This window comes from Parasteatoda tepidariorum, chromosome 2, assembly GCF_982258835.1.
Source record: "Parasteatoda tepidariorum strain Cologne lab strain chromosome 2, Ptep-v5.0, whole genome shotgun sequence".
Lineage (NCBI taxonomy): Eukaryota > Metazoa > Arthropoda > Arachnida > Araneae > Theridiidae > Parasteatoda > Parasteatoda tepidariorum.
In genome coordinates, this window is record NC_141756.1 from 60508587 (window position 1) to 60533120 (window position 24534).

General features: G+C 26.4%; 1 protein-coding gene across 1 annotated transcript; it reads left to right on the forward strand.

Annotated features, from left to right (window-relative positions):
* Positions 1–10: 10 nt before the first annotated feature.
* Positions 11–24109, forward strand: beta'COP (coatomer subunit beta'). The gene is made up of 22 exons (XM_043045624.3): positions 11–328; positions 472–609; positions 1612–1698; positions 3590–3716; positions 5771–5919; positions 7371–7517; positions 8885–8984; positions 11211–11353; positions 11432–11631; positions 12851–13050; positions 14050–14156; positions 14845–14988; positions 15382–15512; positions 15611–15818; positions 17180–17290; positions 18408–18622; positions 20119–20211; positions 20452–20629; positions 20852–20962; positions 22109–22228; positions 23424–23537; positions 23629–24109. The coding sequence occupies exons 1-22, from the start codon at positions 326–328 to the stop codon at positions 23665–23667; spliced, it is 2865 nt and encodes a 954-aa protein (XP_042901558.2). The 5' UTR covers positions 11–325; the 3' UTR covers positions 23668–24109.
* Positions 24110–24534: the final 425 nt, after the last annotated feature.

Below are 24534 nucleotides of genomic sequence, written 5' to 3' on the forward strand. Positions count from 1 at the left end.
ATTCTATTCTGAAACTGAAAAGAAAAGGAAATTAGATATTTTCAATGCAAAAACTCTTTTTTTAATGAATTTAGTCATACCTATTTTTTTCACTTAGACTCCGAAAAATTCTTTTGATCTTAAATAAAAATTCGTTTAGATTAATGAATCGTTTTTGTGTTTCAGTATCGAATCGTCAACATCGCCACGTTCGATTAATTGCACTGTTATGGTTTGACACCATCAAAATATCGGGAATTATTTATATACTGACGTGGTTTTGTACTTTATAAACACTTATTCATAAGTCTCAGTAAAATTAATTTGTTTTTTAAAATTTGAAACCATGGTAAGCTTAATTTACTTTCCCTTTTATAATATACTTTTTTTCTTATGCCGGTAAAAGAATGCTAATAATAGTAGTACTTTTCATTATAATATACTTTATAATTAACGATTGTTAATTTTTATTCACTACTTTTTATTCTATAGCCTCTTAAACTTGATGTGAAGCGGAAATTGCTGGCTCGCTCTGATAGAGTTAAATGTGTTGATCTTCACCCTACAGAACCATGGATGCTTGCTAGTTTATATAATGGAAATGTTCACGTCTGGAATCATGAATCACAGGTGTGATATTTTGTTTTGGTTTTAACCCTCTTAAAATCTAACTCTAATTATGTTACTAAGCAAAATAAAGCATACGAACAGCAGTTGTGTTTAGTAGAAGTAAATATTGAGGATAAGTGTATATTATAATCTTTCTTTGACTTAATAATCAGTGAAACTAATTTTCTTATAACTTTTTCTCTTAAAATTATACATATGTAACTGTTTCTTATGTGTATGCATATGGTCCAAATTTCAGTGTATCATATAGAGGGACAATTTATTTAAATTGTGGCAGCAACTATATAGGGTGTTTCGATACTAAGGGACAAAAATTTAAGGGCTGATAGAAAGCACCCAAATGAGCTATTTTCACCATACAGTATATGGACATAAGAAGTGAAACACTTGGATGTATCTGTTTTTGACTCATAGAAAATTAAAACATGTAAAAAATAGGGGAGGTACTAAATTAATTTGATTGATGGCATATGCGGCAAAAATTACAGAAACTGCTCTAAATAGCTGTAATGAAGACATTACTCCCGTGATTCAATCGGGATCGCACACATTTGTTCTTTTATGTGACAATAAGAGTGGGAGCGGTGAACTTCTAGTGGTTCACTACTAGCTCTCAGGTAGTTGGTTAATGTCAGCTGGCACCAACAAACATTTCGTGACTATAGACAATAAATACTCACCTGTATAGATGGCAGAACTTCACTATTTTGCCTTGTATCATGATTGATACGACAAACAAATTGACTAACATATTTCCGTTAAAAAAATATTAGAATTTATTACCCAATTATTGTCATTTTTATTAACTTCTTTAATTTTAAAAATTAAAAACTGCTTATTACTAATGGTGTGTAATGTCGTAGTTTTTGTTAAGATAATTTTTGTATTGATGTTATTTGAATTTTAAAAATTGTAATTTTATCTTATCAATATTTTGTCTATTTAAATCTGAAAACATTTAGAAATTATCTTTTAATGTTAAGTGTTATTAATTTTACTTAGCTTCTTGTCAAATCATTTGAAGTGTGTGACCTCCCTGTAAGAGCAGCTAAATTTGTTCCCAGGAAAAATTGGATAATTACCGGCTCAGTAAGTTTTATTTAATTACTTATGTAGTTTTATGTGAAATTTTAGTATTTATAAACTCAAAAATTATATTCAAAATATACCTATGTAATTCAATTATTAAGAAAAATTTAAAAATAAATAATTCTTTCTTATTTACAATTGTAATGAAATACAAAAAAATAGTTTTTTCATTTACAGAAACAAGCAATTTTTATATTGTTAAATATAAACATTGTTGTAATTAGAAATAAATAAATAGATTTTTTATTTAAGTAACTAAATATTGAAATTTAAATAAATGTACTTATCATTCTTATTAAATTTTTGTATGGAAAGTTGATTGCTGGCTATATTTATTTATGTTATGAGTTTATTATTAATTTACATTTATTATATTTAATTAACATTTTACTACCTTATGGGGCATATATTTTTATTATCAGTATGCTGCTTTTATTTCCTTTTTCATTTATTTCTTATTAGCATTTAAGCCTGCAGTGAAGCAAAAATTTCATGAATGTAATGATTAATTCATAATGGTTTTTGTAGTGCAATCTGACTATATATATACTATTTCAATATTGTATCACAGAAGATAGCTCAAAAATTTGTTCTAATTTATTTTGGTGGGTAAGAAATTTCAGAATTGCTTCAATTCTAATGTGCATACATAATTTTGTAAAATAAAAGTAAACTTTAGATATAATAATATGTTCTTTTTATAAATGTGATATATTTTCAGCTCTTGTTTTCTAAGGTTTAATCTAACACTAATGTTTTAATCTAAAGTTTAATCACACTAATGCATGTGATTCACACACCTCTCCTCTAGTCATCTTCAGTGCAAAATGTGATCTTAATTAGTGAGATATATTTTCCCTCAAAGAACTCTAGTATCAGATTCTCATTCTCTAATGCACGCGATTAAAGATGTGTTAACCAAATGCAGTGAGATTGGTATCTAACAAAATTTTTTTAAAAATAGCAGTTTTCTATTATGTAAACAAATGATTGTTTATTGTTTTTAGAAAAAGGCAATACATTCATGCAATTGAAAACTGTGTTGATGGTATTTTCTAGACTGAAATTTATTCCCTGTAAAAATTAGAAGCTTAATTGACTGAGATGTCACTATAATAACGAGCAATTCTGTTTAAAAAAATTTCATCTAATATGTTTTAGGAGAAAAAAAAAGGTAAAATATTTTTACAGCATAAGTAAGATTATAAGTCTTATAAATATATCAGAAATGCTACCTTGGTTTAAAGAGAATAATATTGTAACTGTATACTACCCTGATGACATTTTTGTAAAAGTGTTCAGAAATTCTAAGTTTTTTTATTATGCATTACAAATCAGACGGAAATTTCTGAATACTTTCAAAGTGTGCTATTAGTTAAAATTCAGTTTTTATCACCATTTTTTTTAACAATAGTCTTTGTTATTTGTTGCAAAAAGCAAAATTCCATTATTAACTAAAACATTAAGAAAAAGATTGTTAAAAATCTGTGTTTTGTATGTACTAAATGGTAGCAGCTTTAGCTACCACCTAGTTTGCCTTTTAAACTGTGCCTAATGGTAGAGAGCCATTTTGTCATGTGTGTTAACATTTTTGTACTTATTTTTTGAATATTTTAAAGTTTTAAAGCAGGAAAAAAAAATTCATGCGTCAGATGTGTAGTACTAAAACTTATACAGAAAGAAGTGTGTTGATGAGTAAAATGTTAAGAGTTCTCTGCTTTTTAATATCCCTTCTATTGAGGAGAAAGAAATTTATCTTTTTGGAAAAGTTATTTCACTGAATATTATTAATTAATGTGATTGGATATGATTAATAGATATTATTCATAAATTTTAAACATCTATAATTCAAATTAAATGCCAATGATTTTGTTTATTTTCTTTTTTCTAGGATGATATGAATTTAAGAGTCTTCAACTACAATACTTTAGAAAGGGTACACATCCTTGAAGCACATTCAGATTACATCCGTTCTATAGTTATTCATCCTACTCAGCCATTTATTTTAACATCAAGTGGTAAGAAGACATATATTCTAATATGTAATCAAACCTCACTAACATGTGTTCCAAAGAGGGCAAAAACTTTAGTCATACTAAAAACAGTCCATGTCAATTCTAAAATAGATTATACATTATACCGACGTTTACAAATTCAAACTATTAAAGTGCATTGTTTTTTTATTTTTTAGTTAAAGTTCTGTAGCAGTGTTTATTTAAGTTTTTCTTTATGTATAATTTCAGTATTTTCACCAGGAAAAAAAAAACATAGTTGCTGTGGATAGAATGAACTCAATAAAATTTAATATTAAAAGAATCAGAGTCATATTTTAGTTCAATAGTTTCTAATTCAGATGGTGTTAGTGCCTGGCCTTTTTCATTTCAGAATAGTAAAATTTATGAATGTTAACAAATTTCATTGATTAGAGTAGCTTATGTTAGTGTGTATTGCTTGTTTTGCATTTTTATATAATCAGTATTATATATTAGTAACTACAACTAGTCTATAATCATGTTAATTAAATTACAATAATTATGAATTTTGTAAAAAATACTCAACTATTGGTTAAAAGATTGCTATATATGTTTATTATCATGTATGTGTTATCATTAAATAATTATATAATAATTTTTATGATGTGACTAAAAAAACTGGTTTTAAATGTGTGCTTGCATGCATATTAACCTATTGGTTACGTCTCATACAACAAGTGAACCAGAATGAGAGTTTTTTATTTTATTTCTAGCAGCAGTACTTGATATACATCATTTACTGGAGTGTGAAAGCACTTTGCACAGATCCATAAGAAATAACAACAATTTAAACAAAAATTTGAGAACATTAAATCATTTGAAATGCAAAAAAAAAATTAGAACAAAGAAACATTAAATAGAATACCAACATAGAAATATGAACAGAAAATCAGTCAGTTAGCAGTGCCTGCAACTGTTCCCTAGCATTCCAGTATCTGTCATAGATGCTACCAGTAATGCGGGGCAGACCCCCAGATGCTCAGCATTCATTAGCGAGTCCTCCCCGTACAAGGCGCAGTTTGGATCATGGAAGATATTAAGTCTATGGAGATGAACAGCAATGGCAGTCGTGTCTGGTTTCCTACCTAAAGGCAGCAACCACATTGTGTCTCGGGTGATCAGGGATCTTATTCAGACTCTCCCTCCAGACTTTGTTACCAATTTGTTCATTTGAATTATTTTCATGAGTAAAGAATTTCTCTCTGGGAGCTCTGTAAAATACCAGTTCCTTTTTTGGCAAGAAGATCTGCCATCTCGTTTCCATAGATATTGCAGTGGGAAGGAACCCACTGTAACACAATATTCTTTTTTAAGGACAAAAGTATCCCAAAATTCTCTTTACAACTTTTAAGTCCAAGAGAGTCTGAAAAGTCAACATATGTTACTGCTTGGATTGCCGAGATGGAGTCTACATATATAACGACATTCTCTATGTCATCCATTCTTGATAATAGTTATTGAGAAGTAGTTTTAATAGCCTCCACTTCACCATCGAGAGGAGTTTTGTTTGTTCCCAAACTCAAATAAATTGAAAATGGTTTAGAAAAAATACCAGCGCCCACATTTCTATTTTATTCAAACTGAGATCCGTGAGTGTAGACATGAAGCCAGTTAGATCAGGGGTATTTAATATTTACAGTTTCCTGAGAAATTACATATAAAACTGTCACAATGAGAGATAATTATTCAATTTTAAAACCTGAATTTAAATGTTAACTAAACATACTGCCTGAACTTTCAAACTTATCCACTTTGTACTGAATTTCATTAAGTAAAATAAAATAGTCTGTTAAAAAAAAATAACTTAGTTACAATTAAATGTTATGCATTTCATTTTTCAATATTTTTTTCACCTAAGCTTGTTTTCAAAAAAAAAATTTTTTTCTGATTTTAATTTTCAAAAATGTAATTTTATATTGTTTATGGTTTAAGACCAATTTGTTTTAATTCTTGTGATCAGTGACGATGCAAAGAGACTTCGTTACAAGTATCCATGTAAAACTATATATTTAATAAATAATGAAAATACATTTTCACAGATGATATGCTTATAAAGTTGTGGAACTGGGAAAAACAATGGACATGCACTCAAGTCTTTGAAGGACATACTCATTACATAATGCAAATTGTGATTAATCCTAAGGACAATAATACTTTTGCTAGTGCTTCTCTAGATCGTACAGTGAAGGTATTTTATATTCAGATTTGTATAGCTTTTTGTTAGTTGTACTTAATATGCTTTTTATTACTTCAGTTTTAATGTATTAGTTTTTCTTTAAATAGAAATAAATAAAAAATAATTTGTTTTTTAAAAAATATATTTTAAAAAGATTTTAAAGAAAACGACACAGGATAAGTTTTCCTATTTGATACATTTGATTCAAATTACTTCCGCAATAAATTTGTTGCTACTGAATGAGTTAAAGAATAGTGAGCTCTGTTTTATTTGTCTCGTTTGAAAATTTTGCTTATTTTTAACACCACAACGAAACTACAAACAATACTCCTATTAAAAACATTTTTTGATTTAGATTTAAATGATCTATGTATTTTCTAGCCATTCCATTCCATATCTGTAGAATATTGTTTTTAAAAGTAATATTGGAGAAGATGGTGTGGAAAATTGAGTCTTGTAGTCAATTTCAAATGAGAAAGTGTAAGCCCAATTATAAAATTGAATAAGAAAGAGAAATTTAATGAACCAACACAATTGAAAAAATTATTTTGTAAAAATATCGTGAACGTTTAAATTGTTCTCCTTTTGACGTATTTTTAAAACTTTTTCCTTGAGAATATGTAGAATATTTTATTTACCTGTAATCATTTTATGCTTTAAGAAAGTTTAAACCATTAATATATTTTCCGAATTAATATTTTACATTTTCATAGACTACTAAGTTTATACCATTTTGTTCTGACCAAAGATGTGTAATAGAACACAGTTAAAGCTATCTCTACCAACGCCAGTTAAAAAAATCTCTGTCAAACGCTGTTGTTCAAAAATTCTAATGTCATTTAAAACACACTTAAATTTTAAGCACACTTTAAAACACAATTTAAAACACACTTAAATTTTAACATTTCAAGTTAGTCGATTTACATTTTAATTTTTCCGTTGTTGTCGTAGGCTATTAAAGCAAAAGGTGAGATTGTTCTTGTTTTCCAGTGACGCTATCTATGACCAGGAATTAGACTTCTGCCACACACATACATCACACCCATTTTATAGGGTGGACCCATTTATTTATCCACATATCCTAATTTTGACCTGAACCAGAGTTATAATTTTTTATGGGAACATGGAGAACTTTTTGATCTTACGGATTTTACGTGCACCAGTCACCATATACTACATAGTGTCTTCAGCCGACTGGATTCAAACTCCCGTTCTCATGACTGTGAGTCCTGTGCCCTGCGAAATAGGCTATCCCAGCCTATACATTTTCATAAGAGGTTAAAATACCCCTACCTTGACATGTACACAGTTCAATAGTCCAATTGGAAATAAAAACATCAAAAATTGTAAAGAAATAATTTCACTCTTTAGAACATTCCCATTGAAGTGGGAAATAAGTACCCTCAAGTCTTATGATTTTATTTCCTTATAGTATAATGATGCTTAATTACTTTTGCTTTTAGGTATGGCAGTTAGGATCTACAACCCCTAATTTCACCTTAGAAGGCCATGAGAAAGGTGTCAATTGTGTTGATTTTTATCATGGTGGAGATAAACCTTATTTGATTTCAGGAGCTGATGACAGACTGGTTAAAATATGGGATTATCAGGTAATTTCTCATTCATCTTATTACTTTGTGATATCTATGAAATAATATAAATTTGTGAGATAAAATATATTTTGTGATTTTAAATTCGAACTCTAGATTAGTTAAAAAAAAAGTTTTATTCAATGTCATAAACATTATTAATTTTAGTATAGCCTGAATATTGTTTTAGAAAAAATTCCTTGGTTGTGTGTTTTCTTTTATCTTTCTAGTATTTAAATATATTTTAGTATATAGATTTGTTTTTTTTTTTTTGTTTTCTAGTTGAAGTAAATGTTTATCTTAATGAATGTTTTTATGATTATTGATTTAATTTTACATTTTTAATTAATAATTTAGCTTTTAATAAACTGCTATAGAAAAATAGTCGTATTGTGATTTGCCAAAAATATTTACATTATGAGGAAATCGAGTACAGAGTGCGGCTAAAAAAATCTAGGTAATCAATTTTTAAAACAACTTTATTACAAATAAGTAAATTAACAAATTATAGCAAATATTAGTAAAAGCAGAGTCATCTAATAAATAAATTTAATTATTTTCAAAGTGGCTTCCTTTTTGCAGAGGTGCAAATGCTTATTGAAATTTTCAGCAATGGACTGCAAGTTTTCTACCTTTAATCTATTTCATTTCCACCAAAGCAATTGCTTTAGAAAATCATAACTTTTGTATACAACAATTGTGCTCAGAGCATAGGAACGATTTCACACTGTTTTCCTTGTCTAAACAACTCTAAAATAGCCAATTTTTACTTTGTAAAAAAAACAATATATGCATTAACTTTTTGTACTGTGACTGGTAGACATAAAAAGAAAGAGGAACAATCAAATTAAAAAGAAATTAGTTAACTTCTGTGATGCAATAGCTTTAGAGTTTTTTTCTCGCACTCTGTAAATATAGAAGTAATAATAAATAGTCTTAATCAGTAATTGATTGGAAACACCAATACTTTGCAATGATAGTGAACGCACATTTATATGTAATGCTACTTTTAATGTATAATAGTTTTATTGTTTGCTTACTTACATAAACATTTAAGATAGATATGAAATGCCTGCTGATACAATTCTCAAAAATCGACAAGTTGTCTAAAAATATTATTTTAATTTCAAAAATGTCATTATAATGTATTTTTATTTGGTTTTGATCACCTATCTTCATTTAAACCTATTTGTTGATTACAAGTCACTTCTTTTTAACTAAACTATGAAACTTAAAAATTTTCAAGGAATGAAGTTTTAGGCTTTTTTCTTTTACACTTATGCTAACATGTAATCTATTAATGATATTATTGATTTATTTTTAACTTTATTTATGAGCTACGTTTAATTTATATTAGCTTATCAAAGTTTCTTTTTTTCAATCATTAGAACAAAACTTGTATTCAGACATTAGAAGGTCATGCTCAGAATATATCTGCTGTCACTTTTCATCCTGAGTTACCTATCATTATGACAGGTTCAGAAGATGGTAAGTTAATTTATTAATTGAATGAGTTTTTTAAAAGACTATTTACTGTTAATTTTAAAATGGTGCAAGATGACATTTTTATAAATCAATTACATACTCTTTTTCAGTGTGTTCATCCTATTATTAGAATTTAAATTTATTCTTTTTAAATTATTATTTCTCTGTGTGTTATGTATAAAATTTCCTACTGCTTTTAAATTTTATTTGTTGCCTGCAAATAAACTCTAGATCTATCTGTCCATGCTGGATATATCTGAGAAATAGACCTATCCTCCTTGTTGTCCAAAGTTACTTCTGTTAATCCCATAGGAATACTAGTCAGTGGCAGGACCAGAGTAAGATGGGTTGACTACATTAATGGAGATTTCGAAGTGCTAAACTTTTGAATGAAATAAGAAGTATAGTGATTAATGTGTGACTTCATTAAAAATCTGAGAGTGGGAAAGCTAGTTTCTTGCTAAAACTTTTTGTTGTGAACAAATGGTTCTCTTTCTTAGTTTTACTTGCGCTAAATTTATGTTGTGCTGTCAATGTCATAAATATTTTTAACATCACTGAACATCTTCCACAAGTTTCGCCCCTCCCGTGACTGCCTTAATCATTCATTTTCTTTTTAGTCATTAACTTCCTTTTCTGAAGCTCACTGAAGAATCCATATTTTATAGACTGTGGTTACATTTGACCATTGTAACTAGTGAATGAAAAAAGTTATTCTTCCTGGTTGCGTGCAAAGAGAGGCCGTTTGTATTTCAACAAATCCTTTAGTTCATCTCTCCTACTAGCCCATGTCTCTACAGAATTCCATTCATGTGTTTTCTTTTATCTTACCGTTATATGGGAACTAATTCCTTGCTTAATGTCGGATGACAAAGATGACGTGAAAAATGAACTCTATGATAAGCTATGTTTATTTTGTTCTGAAATTGCAAAATCTGATTTTGATAGATTTAATTAAATATAGAATCGTAAATATTTGAAAAAAAATAAAAAGTTGTTAATTTATTTTCATTTTCTGATGAGTTTATTTTTATCATCTCAAATTTGATTCTGATTGATTATATTTGTTTCTCCTGTAAGTAAGTATCAATCTCAATTCTTTCTTTTTATTATAAATGCATATAAAAGAAAAGATTTATAACTAATAACTGTTTTCTAAGTGTAGATTTTATGTTTTAAAGATTATTATTTTTCAAGTGTATTTTCACACATATAATACTTGATAAGAACTGATGTGGCGTCCTCTATTCTGCATTTTTAAAGATGTTATTTCTTTTAAATGCAAATAAATTTTTTTAAATTTCAAACTTTAATTATGTACTTGGAAAGCGAATCGTATCTGAATTTATTTATGATACTTTTTATCAATATAATTGTGTAAATTTAGTGGCATTTTATACTTTATTGTATTTCAGTAAAAAAAACGTAGTGTGAAACAAATTAAAAAATTGTCAATCGTATCTGAATTTATATATAATACTTCTTATCAACATAATTGAGTAAATTTAGTGACATTTTATACTTTATGTTAGTAAAAAAAACGAAGTGTGAAACAAATTAAAAAATTGTCTCTATAAAAAAATCTAAATTTTTTTTATTTTTTTTTATCTTTTATAAAAAGGAAATGTAATTTTAAATTAATGGATTTAAAGGGGTTATTTGTACATGACTATTTTTTTTCTTCTTATTTCTTCAAAGAAAAAATAGAGTATTTAGTATTGAATTTGTTCAACAAATTAATTTATTACTACGGATTCCAAAAGTAAAAACAAAATTTCTAAAGATTTGTCAGTTTTAAAATTTCTGCTCTCTTTTTTTTTATATGCCAACACAGAATTTTTTGATTTCTGATTTTGTTTCTGGGTATATTCAATGCTCTCTATTCTAAGCTTTTTACTTGTTACTTTCTCTTGAAGTACTTGTATTTTTACTTGTTACTTTTTAAAAGTAACGTTCCCATGTATGATTAAGATTGAGTCCTAGAGCATGAAGATCTGATCATTAGATTATCTCTGATTATTATAAGTTATTCATTGTGGTCTTTTTTTTTGTGCACTGTACATTTATTATTTAATTAACAAAGAATTCTACTTCTTTCAGAAAAAGTCTTCTAACTGGTTATGAATTGTGATTTTGAATATAATTTGATGTATATTAAGATAGGAATTTTTTCAAAAATATAACACAACTCCGAACATTTCATTTCAAAGTGTTATTTTCATATTTCAGGTACCCTAAAATTGTGGCATGCAAATACCTATCGTCTTGAAACTACTTTGAATTATAATTTAGAGAGAGTTTGGACCATTGCTTGTTTAAAAGGATCTAATAGTGTTGCAGTAGGTTTTGATGAAGGAAGCATAATAATGAAGGTATTTATTTTTATTACCTGGAATCCTACAATAATTTATTGCCTTGATTTTCACTATAGTTAACTTTTTTATAATTAGCTTGGTCGAGAGGAACCTGCTATGTCTATGGATGCTTCTGGAAAAATAATATGGGCTAAACATTCAGAGCTACAACAAGCCAATCTCAAAGCCATGGTTGATGCTGATATTAAAGATGGGGAAAGGCTACCATTAGTTGTGAAAGATATGGGAAGCTGTGAAATTTATCCTCAAACTATTTGCCATAATCCCAATGGAAGGTAACAATTAAGTGCTAATTTATGGTTTTTATTTTATTGTCTAGAATAAATTAATGATTATGCAAATTGAAAACTATATATAAATTACTCTTGATGTGTGTTTTCTTTGAAAAGTCAATGCTTTAACTAAATTATGAACATGGCTTCTAAACTTTCGCGCAAAAAAACTCAGCAAGTTCATATGCATCAATTGTAAGAGTTTCTACTGTGTTCAATAAACAAAATGGAGATTTTTTTACAAATTTAGACTGTTTAAAAACATATATGAGACTTGTGTATAGAAACTATATGAACAGAGCACAAATAGTGTCACATATTATAGTTATGGTTCTATACTGAAGATCCATCTATAAACAAAGAATGACAGAGTGAAACATAAAGATACGAAAGAAAATTATAAACAAGTTATAGCAAGAAAAAGTAAGGGTTAAATAGAGGAAAATAACAAAATTAAACAAGATAAATAAAAGAAGGGTGACAAGAAATAGTATGGTGAGAGTTGGATTAGAACTCCAGATGTTGCATGATATAGAAATTAAAAGAAACTTATCGAAGCATTTGAAAAGAATGATGAAAGGCATTATGTTATAGGAATTTAAACTAAGGGTAAGACAAGCTTATAATTTGAAATCCAGCTATATATTCTTCCTTTGTATTTTCGTTTTTTATTCTATATTTCAACACTGAAGATGGTTCTTCAATATAGAATTAGAACTATAGTTTGGCTTTTTAAGTGATATTATTAGTTCTCTTTTCTATGTTTAGCTTTATACATTTATAACATAAAGTTAGCCTTTACTTAATTGAATGTTCCTATAATTTCCTTATCACTAGAAAAACTATGGAAATATTCAATTTAATGTTTAATTTAATATTTCAAAATATCTGTTAAAAGTAATTTTAAAAAAAAGAAATAAAGAATAGTTTGTAGGAAAGTATCACTAGAATTAGGCTAAGATCACCATGTTTACTGTGATTGAAGTTTTTTGGTTTCTTAATATTCAACCAAGCTGACCTTGAAAGTATAAGTTAAGGCAAATGTAAAATAATATAGCTATTTATAATATATTCTTACCTCAATCAATAATCTGTTGTTAAAGATAATTTATCACTAATTATTTAATTTAAATAATTTACTTTTTTTCCATCTTTAAAATTTATTGTAAATTTTTCCTTGTGAGTATGTATTTTTACTAATAACATTTTGTTTTTGAATCAGATTTGTAGTTGTGTGTGGAGATGGTGAATACATAATTTATACTGCTATGGCACTAAGAAATAAAAGCTTTGGTACTGCACAAGAATTTGTTTGGGCTCTTGATTCTTCAGAATATGCTGTACGAGAAAACACTACATCCGTTAAAATATTTAAAAATTTCAAGGAGAAAAAAGTTTTCAAACCTGAATATGGTGCTGAAGGTAATATTTTATTATTTTCAAGTAACAATTTATTTTATCACACTTAGTCTGTTTGTTTATTAATCCAAGCATGGCAAATCTGAAAAAAAGTTAAATAAATCCTTTCATATATGAAGTGCTGCGTTGAGGAAACTATTGAGGATAACTGATTTTTTTTTTTTTTTTAAATTTTGTTTTTAAATTAAGATTTATCAAAGAAGTTTCTTATTTTGCTATATAACATTCATTTATGTTTCTAAATGTTTTAATTCTCAATCGATGAGGAATCCAAGTGATAGTTTTGTTTGAGTGGAAGAATGATCCAAGTGCACTTGACATCAAATAGTAGACACACCTTGAAATTCCAAAATCCACACTGCTTGAATAGTAATAAAGATCTGTTACTAAATTATAAGAAGAAGAAAAATGATTTCTTTTCTCCAATTTAACTATTTTCTTTGTGTTCATACACTAATATTATAGGTATAAAATTTGAAATGTTAAGCTTACTTTAACACTTTTTTTAAAACTAATATTAATTTTTTAATTTGGTTTCGGGAAGTACTTTTCCCTTGTTTGAATCATATATCAAATTACTTTATTTGTATTCCACTCTCAGCCTGCAGAGATCAGTGTTATTGCAAATTATATACTGGTTGAAACAGATAAAAATTTCATTGCTATTGAACTAACTATTAGTTATTTTCTTGCTTTATATCTGCATTGAGCAAGTACCATATAGTTATTAATCTGAAAGAATGTCTAATCATTCTATTGAAAGAAGTTATTAATCATTCATCCAAACAGCTCTGCATTTGTTTTTTATATTGTGCTACTACAATCTCTATTGTTAACGTGCAAAATAGTTTGGGTTTTTTTTTTTAAATTATGTGTAACGTTAAGCATAGTGTGTATGAAATCATGCATGTGATTTTTATTTCTGAACTTTTATTTCAATTTTTCAAAATTACATTTTATGTATTCTCTCACTCATCGTAATATATTTTTATTTACTGACAGCTATATTTGGTGGTAATATGCTTGGGGTGAAATCTATCAGTGGACTAGCATTCTACGATTGGGAAAGTCTAGACCTTGTTCGAAGAATTGAAATTCAGCCAAAACATGTATGTTTTGAAAATCTTTTCTTTTATTCTTCTATTTTTCTACTTTGTGTAACTTAAGTGTTTTTAATTATTTTAAATACATTGAAATTTGTTGAAAATGTTTCTGAATTATGTTTATAAATTACTAATGTTAATGCAAAGTTTAATTATGTATTCTTTTGGCTTAAGTCTTTTAAAATGTTTATTATTTTCCATAGTTTGAAGTTTATTATTTTTCAGTTATTCATTTTGCTGTATGTTAGTGAATAAAAATATTTCCAGATAAATAATTTGTATACTATATTTGAAAATTATATATGCGAGCATAAAATCTGTCAATTTTTTTAAAGTATTATACTGAGAAAAATGCAAAATTGAAAATAGATGATTACATGATTTTGATTTACAATGATTTTGGTATGCAAAGATAAAAATTAAAGATTATGTAAGAGCTCATTATATAATTTCATTTCAACTTTAGGGTTTCAGCAAATGTTTAAAACTATGGTTTAAAAATTTTCTGTTTTAAATATTTTTTATACTAAATGAGAACTTAAAAATTCAGTGAATTTTTTTATTGTAAAGTTATCTATTCAATAGACTAAAAAAGTTTTATTTTATATTATGCAAGTTTTGAAAGCATTTTTGTATAAATCTATATTAATGACTAATTTTTGATAAAATGTATATAATTTTTTTGAATTTTAAGGTGTATTGGTCAGAAAGTGGTGAGCTTGTTTGTATTGCTACCGAAGATACTTTTTACATTTTGAAGTATAACTCAGAAGCTGTTGTCAAAGCAAGGCACTTCAAAAACCAAATACCAGAAGATGGAATTGAGCAAGCTTTTGATGTAAGAAAACTTGTTTAAAATCAAATTTTAGAAATAATTATTTTAAAATTAAATTTGCTGTGAAGTATCATAAGTGTTAATATTACTCTATATAGATCTATTGACAATTGCTGTTTATTAACAACTCGTAATTTTTATCTCTAAAATATCTCATTTAACATTGTATATTGTTTTGATATTGTATATTGTTAGATTATTTAAATATTGTCATTGTTATCATTTTCACACCACCTACTTCATGAAAAAAAATTCTTAGGAAAAAAGTAAAAATTTGTGTTATTCTTTGCTTAATTCTCTAATCTACAATTTTTTGCATTTTTGTTTTATACATACTTTTAAAATATATATTTTATTGCAATTCTGACCCACAATTTTGGATAATTTTGCTTTCAGGTTCTTGGTATGCACATGGAGACTGTTAAAACTGGTTTATGGGTTGGAGATTGTTTTATCTATACAAATTCTGTTAACAGATTAAATTATTATGTTGGAGGAGAAATTGTCACCATAGCTCATTTAGACAGGTGAGAAAAGAAAAATGAATACAAATGTTGTATTGTGAAAATTTCATTTTACTTGTTCACAAGTAAACAATTTTGCTTTCATTATTTTTATGTTTCAGGGTGATGTATCTTCTTGGTTACATTCCTAAAGACAGCAGGCTATACCTTGGGGATAAAGAACTAAATGTTGTATCATACTCCCTATTACTTTCAGTATTAGAATACCAAACAGCTGTTATGAGGGGTGATTTTGAAACTGCACACAGTGTCCTTCCATCTGTCCCATATGAGCAACGAACTAGAGTTGCACATTTCTTGGAAAAACAAGTAATTTTTCCTTTTTAAATTTATTTTAAATGAAATTAAATTTTTTTTTATGCAATTAGAAAGAAAAAAAACACTGCATTAAGTAATGTTGTTTTCCAATAGTAAAAAAATTTAGTTTCTTTCTTCAATTTTTTGACTGAACAGAACAAGCCTTCCTCTGTTTAGCTAATTCTTATTTCTTGTTCTATACATTGTCTAACTATATATTTCAATAATTATATATCTTACCATGCCAGTAAGAATTTTTTTTTTTTTTTTTTTTTTTTTTTGAAAATATACAAAACAATGCTTTCAACATCTTTTTGTGTAATTGTGCATGAATATCTCAAAATACGCTGACAAATGGCAAATTTGCCATTTGCATTTTGATTGGATCACATGTCTGTATAAAGAACAAATGAAAAAAAACTACAAATGTATGCAATTGCTTTTAAATTACAAGCATCTAAAGTATTTTTTTTCTTTCTAATTATCTACCAGATTGTAAAAATCTAAGATAAACTTTGGGAGAACCGGATAAGACTAACAGAGAGAGGTTTTCATGGCTTTTATCTCTGTGTAATGCAAATGCAGGGTAGTTTTATCAAAAAGTTCTACACAAAGGCTAGTTTATCCTGATGCTTGATCCAGAAATTCCCTTGTTTTATAAGTTGGATTTAAAATTTCATGGCTGCGAAGTTGAAAATTGAAAGTCATAAACTCAAAATTGGGTCGACTGTTCATCGCGGGTTATGAAACAACATAAAAGGAATGAAATTTTTCTCATTGTTTTATCTTTAATAATTTTAACTTAGGTTTTATATCCTCAGCAATATTCAATACTGGATCTGCACTGAAAATAACTGCAATAATAACTAAAAATAGCTTCAGTTATAACTTAACATCGTTAGAGAACCATATTTCTTTAATAATGAGCTTAGTTGTTTTATTTTGATTTGAAAAGCTTAATGATAAATACTAATGCAATTTTTTTGATCCATGTTCTTTTCTTAATTTATTCAATACATTGTTATTATAAAAATTGTATTTAAAAAAAAAAAAGAATAGAAACTTGCCACTTTTTTACTATTGACATTTTACTTTAAATAATTTCATAAAAGCAACCAAATTAAGTAAATAGTGGTTTATTGATTGGATTTAAACATAAGTACCGGTTTCAAAAACGTTTTAAAAAAAACACCATTTCAAAAAAGTCCTAACTGTCGGCCTTTTAAGCCCATGGAATACTGTTTGGAAATTGCTAATCTAGACTATTGTAATTAAAATAATTTTTGTAATTGCTAATGATATGAAATACATCCTTCTTTTATGTTTCGAAGCTTTTTATCTTCGTTTATTCACTTTTTCTATTTTTAATTTAGGGTTTTAAATCTCAAGCTTTAGTTGTGTCTACTGATCCTGATCATAAATTTGAGCTTGCTCTTCAGTTGGGAAATCTTACTGTTGCATATACTCTGGCAAAAGAAGCTATGGTAAATGTACCCAATTACTTATGTATTTTTAATTTGTCATATTTATGTGTTATTGATTAATTTATGCAATAACTTTTCTAATACTATGCTGTTTACTCTCAAAGAATTTTGCAGAACTGGTATAAAATCACTATAAAAGGGAGAACATTAAAACAAAATATTTAAACGAAAGATTTGTAAAACTTTTTGCATTGGAATGTTTGTAAGTGTATTGTGCTTTTTTTTACCATTCAAATTATGTACAAAAGTACAGGAAAAAATTGAGTTATTATTATTTTTTTAAATATTGATTCCTTATATTGTAGTGATAAGTTATTAAAAATTGAACCATGAAATTTAACCTATGAATATTTCGCAAATAAGCTGTAAAATCAATTACATGTAAAAGGTGAATCTGTAGATAAATAGAAAATGTAAATATCTTTTGTTTTCCGCATTCACATCTGGAAAATCTTGAACATGCACACCTTTTTTTTTAAGTGTTCGAAACACGTTGACTTTTCGAAATTTTTTATTTTTAAGGCAAATGAAATTTTTGTATTAAGTATATCCTGAGGTGAGTAATTTAAAAATGATAAATAAAATTATTGCAGTAAAATTTATATTATAATAATCAGATATACATAATATAATTGAACAGTGTTTTCAGATAATTTGTCACCCTTGCAGAGAAATATTTATTATTATACATAATATTTTAAAAAATAAAAAAACAATCAAGATTCCTCTTTTCTACCTTGCAATTAATATTTTTTATCACTTCAGAAAAAAAACACATGTATAAGATGTTCAATAACTTATTACTGAAAAAAACTGCTTAATTTAAAGAAATATATGCTGGGTTAATAATCAATATCGAGTTTAATAAAAATTAACTTTTAAAAAAATCAGTGATTTTCAAACAAATTTTATCGAAATGCTGTAGCAATGAAGGATTGACCCTAGTTACAAGAGTCAAGAAATTGCTTTCAGAAAGTTTTTCAATAGAGGTTTTGTTTTGACGGAAAGTTTATTATTTTATGTAAGTCATATAATCTTCCTTGAATTAATCTTCTGGGTCTTGATTAAAGTCCTTTTCTTTTTAAAATGACTAAAAATACTTTTTATTTTATTTTAGTCTGAGCAAAAATGGAAGCAGTTAGCTGAATTAGCCATGTCCAAGTGTGATTTTGTACTTGCCGAAGAATGCTTGCATAATGCTAAAGATTTTGGTGGCCTCTTATTACTTGCAACTTCCTCTGGAAATGCAAATATGGTAGAAAAACTAGCTCAAAGTTCTGAAACAGGAGGAATAAATAATGTTGCTTTTATAAGCTATTTTCTTTTGGGAAAGTAAGTATTTTAGACCTGCATAACTTTTTAATTTAGGAAAAACTGAAACAGTTTGTGTTAAATGACAAAGCATTTTTAATTCTTAATTCAAAATTAAAAAACTGCAGGAATTATCATATTTATTTCTAACCATGTATGAACCTACAAAATTTAATTTTGAGAGACAAATTCATAAAACCTAATATTATATATATATTTTACATATACTAAGTCTCTCTTTTTTTATATATTTTTTTTAAATCCTCTACTAAATTTACTTTATCTAATCCTACTAACAATTTTACCATGGCCCCAGTTGGGCTCAAAACTGACATAATATGGGTCTCATAGGAACATGCATAGAGGGACCAATATTGGGATGTCTAGATTTTTGAATATTGTTCCTAGAATGACTTATTTTGGCTGAATAATGAATATAAAATATTGTGTGAATCTGGCAATTCTATATAAGGCCAATATTGGTATAATAAAGTGGCTGCAAAATATTGGGTTAATCGATCAATTCTATATTGGGCCCTTATTGAGCCAAGATTCATGAATATTGGATCAAGTTATTACATACATGGCCAAGTTATTTTGCTGCTAGGGATACTTCATATACTGACAAGGTTTTTCCATTTTCACTCTTTATTATTATTTTTTATAAATGAAATATTAATCCCATTATGCATCAAATGTTTTTGTTTGTTAAAAATTGATGTATATGCAGAAAAAATACATAGTTAAATTTCTTTTTGCAATGAAACTGTATTTTTTTTTTTTTTAAATTCAAACACTGATTAAAATTTTTTTTCCCTTTAATTTACTGATAAACAGATATTTTGTTTATTATTATTAGTATATAACTGCATAATCATTCAATTGTTTTAATATATAAAAAATATCAACTATGCTATTATAAAAGTTACTCCCCATTAACCATGCTCTCTTCTTTTGATTTTGTGAGAAATTTTTTATTAATTTGTAAATATTTTCGGTTTGAAAAAGTATGATTTAAATTTTAACTTAAATATTAAAATGTAATTTTGTTAAAAAGATAACTCAAAATTTAATTTGAGGCATTTTTAAATTCTACTTAAAATTTGTTATGTCGTTTTATATTCTCAACACGATTAATAATTTTTTGATAACACGTAAAATTTTTATTATTAATTTATTACACGACAAAAGAAATAGTGGTTTGAATAAATTCCTCAATATTTTTGCTGCCCATTTATTCACTGTCAAAGTACTGAGGAGCGTAGACTGTCTATGTATACATAATAAGAGCAAAATTGAGCTGTTAACTGCAACTTAATAATTTAGTTCCCCTTGTTTGACTCACAAAGTTTCTTGATTTCATTTCACATAATGTAAATAAGTGAAAATATTAAATAAAATATATATACCTTTTTTATTAATATTTTTTTGAATTCTAGACACTTGGAACTAAACTGTTTACAAATATATATGCAATACTAAATCAGATATTTATGGAATAATCATATTGATTTTAGGAAAGAAAAGGCTTTAAGTATGCTGGTTGAAACAGGTCGCTTACCAGAAGCTGCATTTTTCGCTCGTACATATTTACCCAGTCAAGTGCCTAAGTAAGTTCTTTTTTTATTTATTGTGAAATATAAGTTTGTATGTTTGAGGAAACATCTATTTTCTAATGGTTTGTATTTATACATTTATTGCTAAATGTATGGTAAAAAATATTAAATGCATTAAAATTTTCATTGTTTGAACACTATGCTATTCTTTAATGTTTGTGTATTCTATATTCATGAAAACTGAACTATAATCTAATAGCAAGCATTATGTAATTTTTTAATTTCATTTTATAGAATTGTCAAATTGTGGAAGGAAAGCTTAATGAAAGTCAATGAAAGAGCTTCTAATGCATTAGCGAATCCAGAAGATTATGAAAATCTTTTTCCTGGTTTAGATGATGCTGTCAAGGCTGAACAGTATATGAAGCAAAACCAAATTCAGCAGCTTGCATCCAATTATTTAACTGTGACAGTAAGTAATTTTTAAATTTTTTTTAATGCTTTTTAAAGTAATCTAATTAAAGATATCATGACTTTAAAAAACTTTCAATGCATAGTTATTACTTATTTAATAATTTAAATTTAAACTTAATAACAATTTTTTTCCTACAACTATTTTTATCATTTACTTATGATTGAAACATATACTATTTTAAAATTATCTGAAATTAATTTTAATTTTGTTCATTTTTAGCCAAATTATGAAAGGAATCCAATAGAAGAAATGAAAGAGGCAGAAACTGCTGGTACTTTTACATATATACCTGAAGATGATGTTAAAGAAAACCAACATCCTTTGCCTACGGTAAAAAAAAATTTAAAAAAAATCATAATTTGTGAAGCTTTTAATGTGTTATTGGAGCTGCGAAGTGTGAATAGTGCTTTTAAATAGTGATAAAATTCTTACTTTTAGATCTTTGAAATTTGCAAAAAGTTCCTTCCTCAAAAAGTTAAGTTTTTCATACCAGTCATTTAGTTTTTTTTTTTTTTTTTTTTAACTGAACTTGGTAGCAATAATTTGTTAGATAAATACACAATTTTCATGAAGAAAAAAAATAAAGTGTGATAACCTACACCTACAAGATATAAAAACTTTGAAGATATCTTTGTTTTGATTAGGAGTTTTGAAATGTCAGCCAAACTAAACAACAAAAAAAAGTGTAAAAATTTTTTAACAAAGCCTATAATATTTTAAATTTATGTTAAATAGCAATTTTGAGTAATATTTTAATTCACAGCAGAAATTTTTTATTCTTTTGATAAGACCAATAGAAAATGGTGTAAAGTCAGTTGCAAGACAAATATCTTCAGTGTGTCAACTTAGTGAAAGATGGTAGCATTAACCATTCCTCACAGAGATGCGATCTCTGAGAGAATATTTTAGTCACATAACAAAAAGCTAGACTTAATTCTGTTCTTGTCAAAACGAGCCATCAAAAAATTTGTTGGCTGAGAAGGGAAATTAGAAAGTGGTTTAGAAAATTTTTTATACAATTTTTAAAAAATGCCAAATTTGTCATTCAATCTGTTTTTTTTTTTTTTTTTTAATAGATTCTTTTGTAATTATTTATATTTTTTAGAGTAAAAAAAGTTATTTATTGAATGTGTAATTTTTTTTTGTCAGCCTTTTCTGTTACGCCGTGGTTTTAAATAATCTCAGACATTTTGAATTTCTGACGTGGCAGGTCTGGTGGTCATATAGCTCAAAATCTCCATGACTGAGAATTCTCACTACCTGTAAACTTAGCTGAAAGTGCTTTTTAAAAAGTGGGAATAGTTTTAGTTTATTTTAAAAAATTAGATGCAGTTTCAATTTGGTTTATCTAAAGAGAATATACAAAAATATTTTAGCATAGTTCTTTTTTTCAGAAAATAAAATCAAATTGCATTTGAATGGTTTCTAAACATAAAATGCTGAAAGGCTTTTATGTAGATTACTTTTTAATTTTAGGGTGCTGGAGATGCTGAATCTTTTCAATCTTCATATGAAATTCCAGAATTTGTAGACGCTGTTTGCGATGATCAATCATTAACCAAAGATTCTGCTAAAAGCTATGCATTTGAAGATACAGTAAGTATTATTATTTTCAGTTTTTGTTCTTTATACTTTTAATGTATAAACAGGTAGTATGATGTTATATTTTATGATGTTAGTAGAACCAAATCTGAACAATGTAATGAGCAGAAATATATAGATTCATTAAGCAAACATTCATTTTCGTGCTATATAGAAATACATTTGTCAGGGCTGAGGCAAAGAGTGAAAAGATTGGCACCAAAAAAGCCTTTGTTTATCTTAAGATTTCAATCTTATATTTAAATCTTGTTTTAATTACTTGATATTAATTATTATATTCCATGTTGATTGTAATAAATATTCTCATTCATATAAAATACTTTTAATACTGAAGTGTTTTCAAATTTAATTCTTCTCTAAAAAAATGTAAATATTTCTATTTATAATATCAAATACAAGCCAATAGAAATTTATATTTGAGAGTATTTGCCGTTTCTGCTAGAAGCTTTTAAACCTATCTTTAAGAAAAAAAATTATTTTAAAAAGAATTTCACGTGTCATTCACAATAATCAAATATTTTTTTTAATTTATTTAATATGATTTCAGCTTATTTAGTCAATAGATTAGGTTTTGAAATTTGTCAGACAATATAATAGTTTTAAAAACTTATTAATCTTCATAACAAGGTTCAAAGAATGTTAAAGAAAACAATCACCTATTACATACAAAAAAAAGAAAAAAGCCAGACTTTAAAACAATTAAAAATTATGTAAAAATCTTTTTAACAAGTGACTTATATTAAATGTATTTTTTGTCTTGTTTGATTATTACTGTCATTTGTGTAGGCAAAATTTTATTTTCTAGCAAAATATGATTATTGTCTACTTAAATCTGTTAAAAATTTATTGAAAATATGGGCCAAATCAGCTTTTTTTTTCCCTAATATGATTAATATCTGATCTGTATATATAATTTTTTTCCATTTTTAGTGCATTTTTCAGATCCTATGTTTAAGGTTGCTTTATTTCTTAAAATAAAGTATTGATGTTAGTTATATTAAACAATTTTTAATATATTCCATATATTTAAAAATATTTCCTATTCGCTAAATATTTTTATCCATTTAAATTACTACAGATTTTTCAAGACATTGTTTTTACCTATTGTAATGAAACAAAATATGTTTAGTGCTTTACCTCCATTATGAGAATAGTGTAAACTATTAATGTTTTTCCTTTTTTTTTTAAGACTCAAAAAGATAGCTCCTCAAATGAATTAAATATTGATGAAGCTAAAATGTTAGATGAGATGGAATTGGAACTTGATATTAAAAATTTGAATTTAGATGAAAACATTGATGCAGTAAGTTCTTTATTATAATTAATTTATATATTTTTTAGTTTTCTTGATTGTCTTTTTTTTCTGAAATGTAATTACATGATTATTTTTGCAGGATATCAATTTTGATGAAGATCTGTTAAGTGAAGACTAGTTAATTTGTTATGTATTGTTTGATTATATTTGGGATTCATAGAAAGAAAGAAAATCAAACATGATATGAACTTTACATCACTTGATTATTTTTACTACACATCTCCATTCTTATTAAGTTAACTTTCATGAACTGATTTATTACTGGTTAATAAAGTCTGAGACTAAGATTTTATTATATTAAGTTTCAGTAGATATTGTAAAATAATTATAGAGTGCTTTTCAATTCACATATATATATATTTTTAGGGTTATATCTCTGTGTATTTTCCTCTTATACTTTAGCCACACAATATATATTATTGATTCATTGTAAAAAAAATAATGTTTCTTTATACGATCATTAGTGTCTTTTCCTGAAATTATAATTTATCTAATATGGTATTATCAGATAAACTTGTATATACTTTGTAAGGCTGTAATAAATTGTTTTTATTCCTTTATATTTATAGTCAGTTATTATTCATTAAAAAAAAACATGTACAAGTCCATTATTATCAGCTTATTTAAATCTAGCATAAAAAAACAATTCATTAAAACTCAAAAATTGTAACTCTGTTTTTTTTTGTTTTAGAATCAGTTTGAATTTAATAATTGTTCAGATTAGAAATATATATATATATCATTATAAACTATTTAAAATTGTTTTTTGAGAACACTGTGAGCTAAGTGATTTTTTTTTACATTTTACAATCCTGCTTGAAAGTTAATTTCATGTATGTTAATAATTAATTCTGAATTTTAACTAGTTAACTAGTAGAAGCAAATGTTTAAAAAAGATAATTGCTAGATTTAAATCATAATTTCTTTTGGCTTTTCTTTGTTTTAACCTCTGTATAATGTCTATTACAATAGTCAAAGCTTTAAA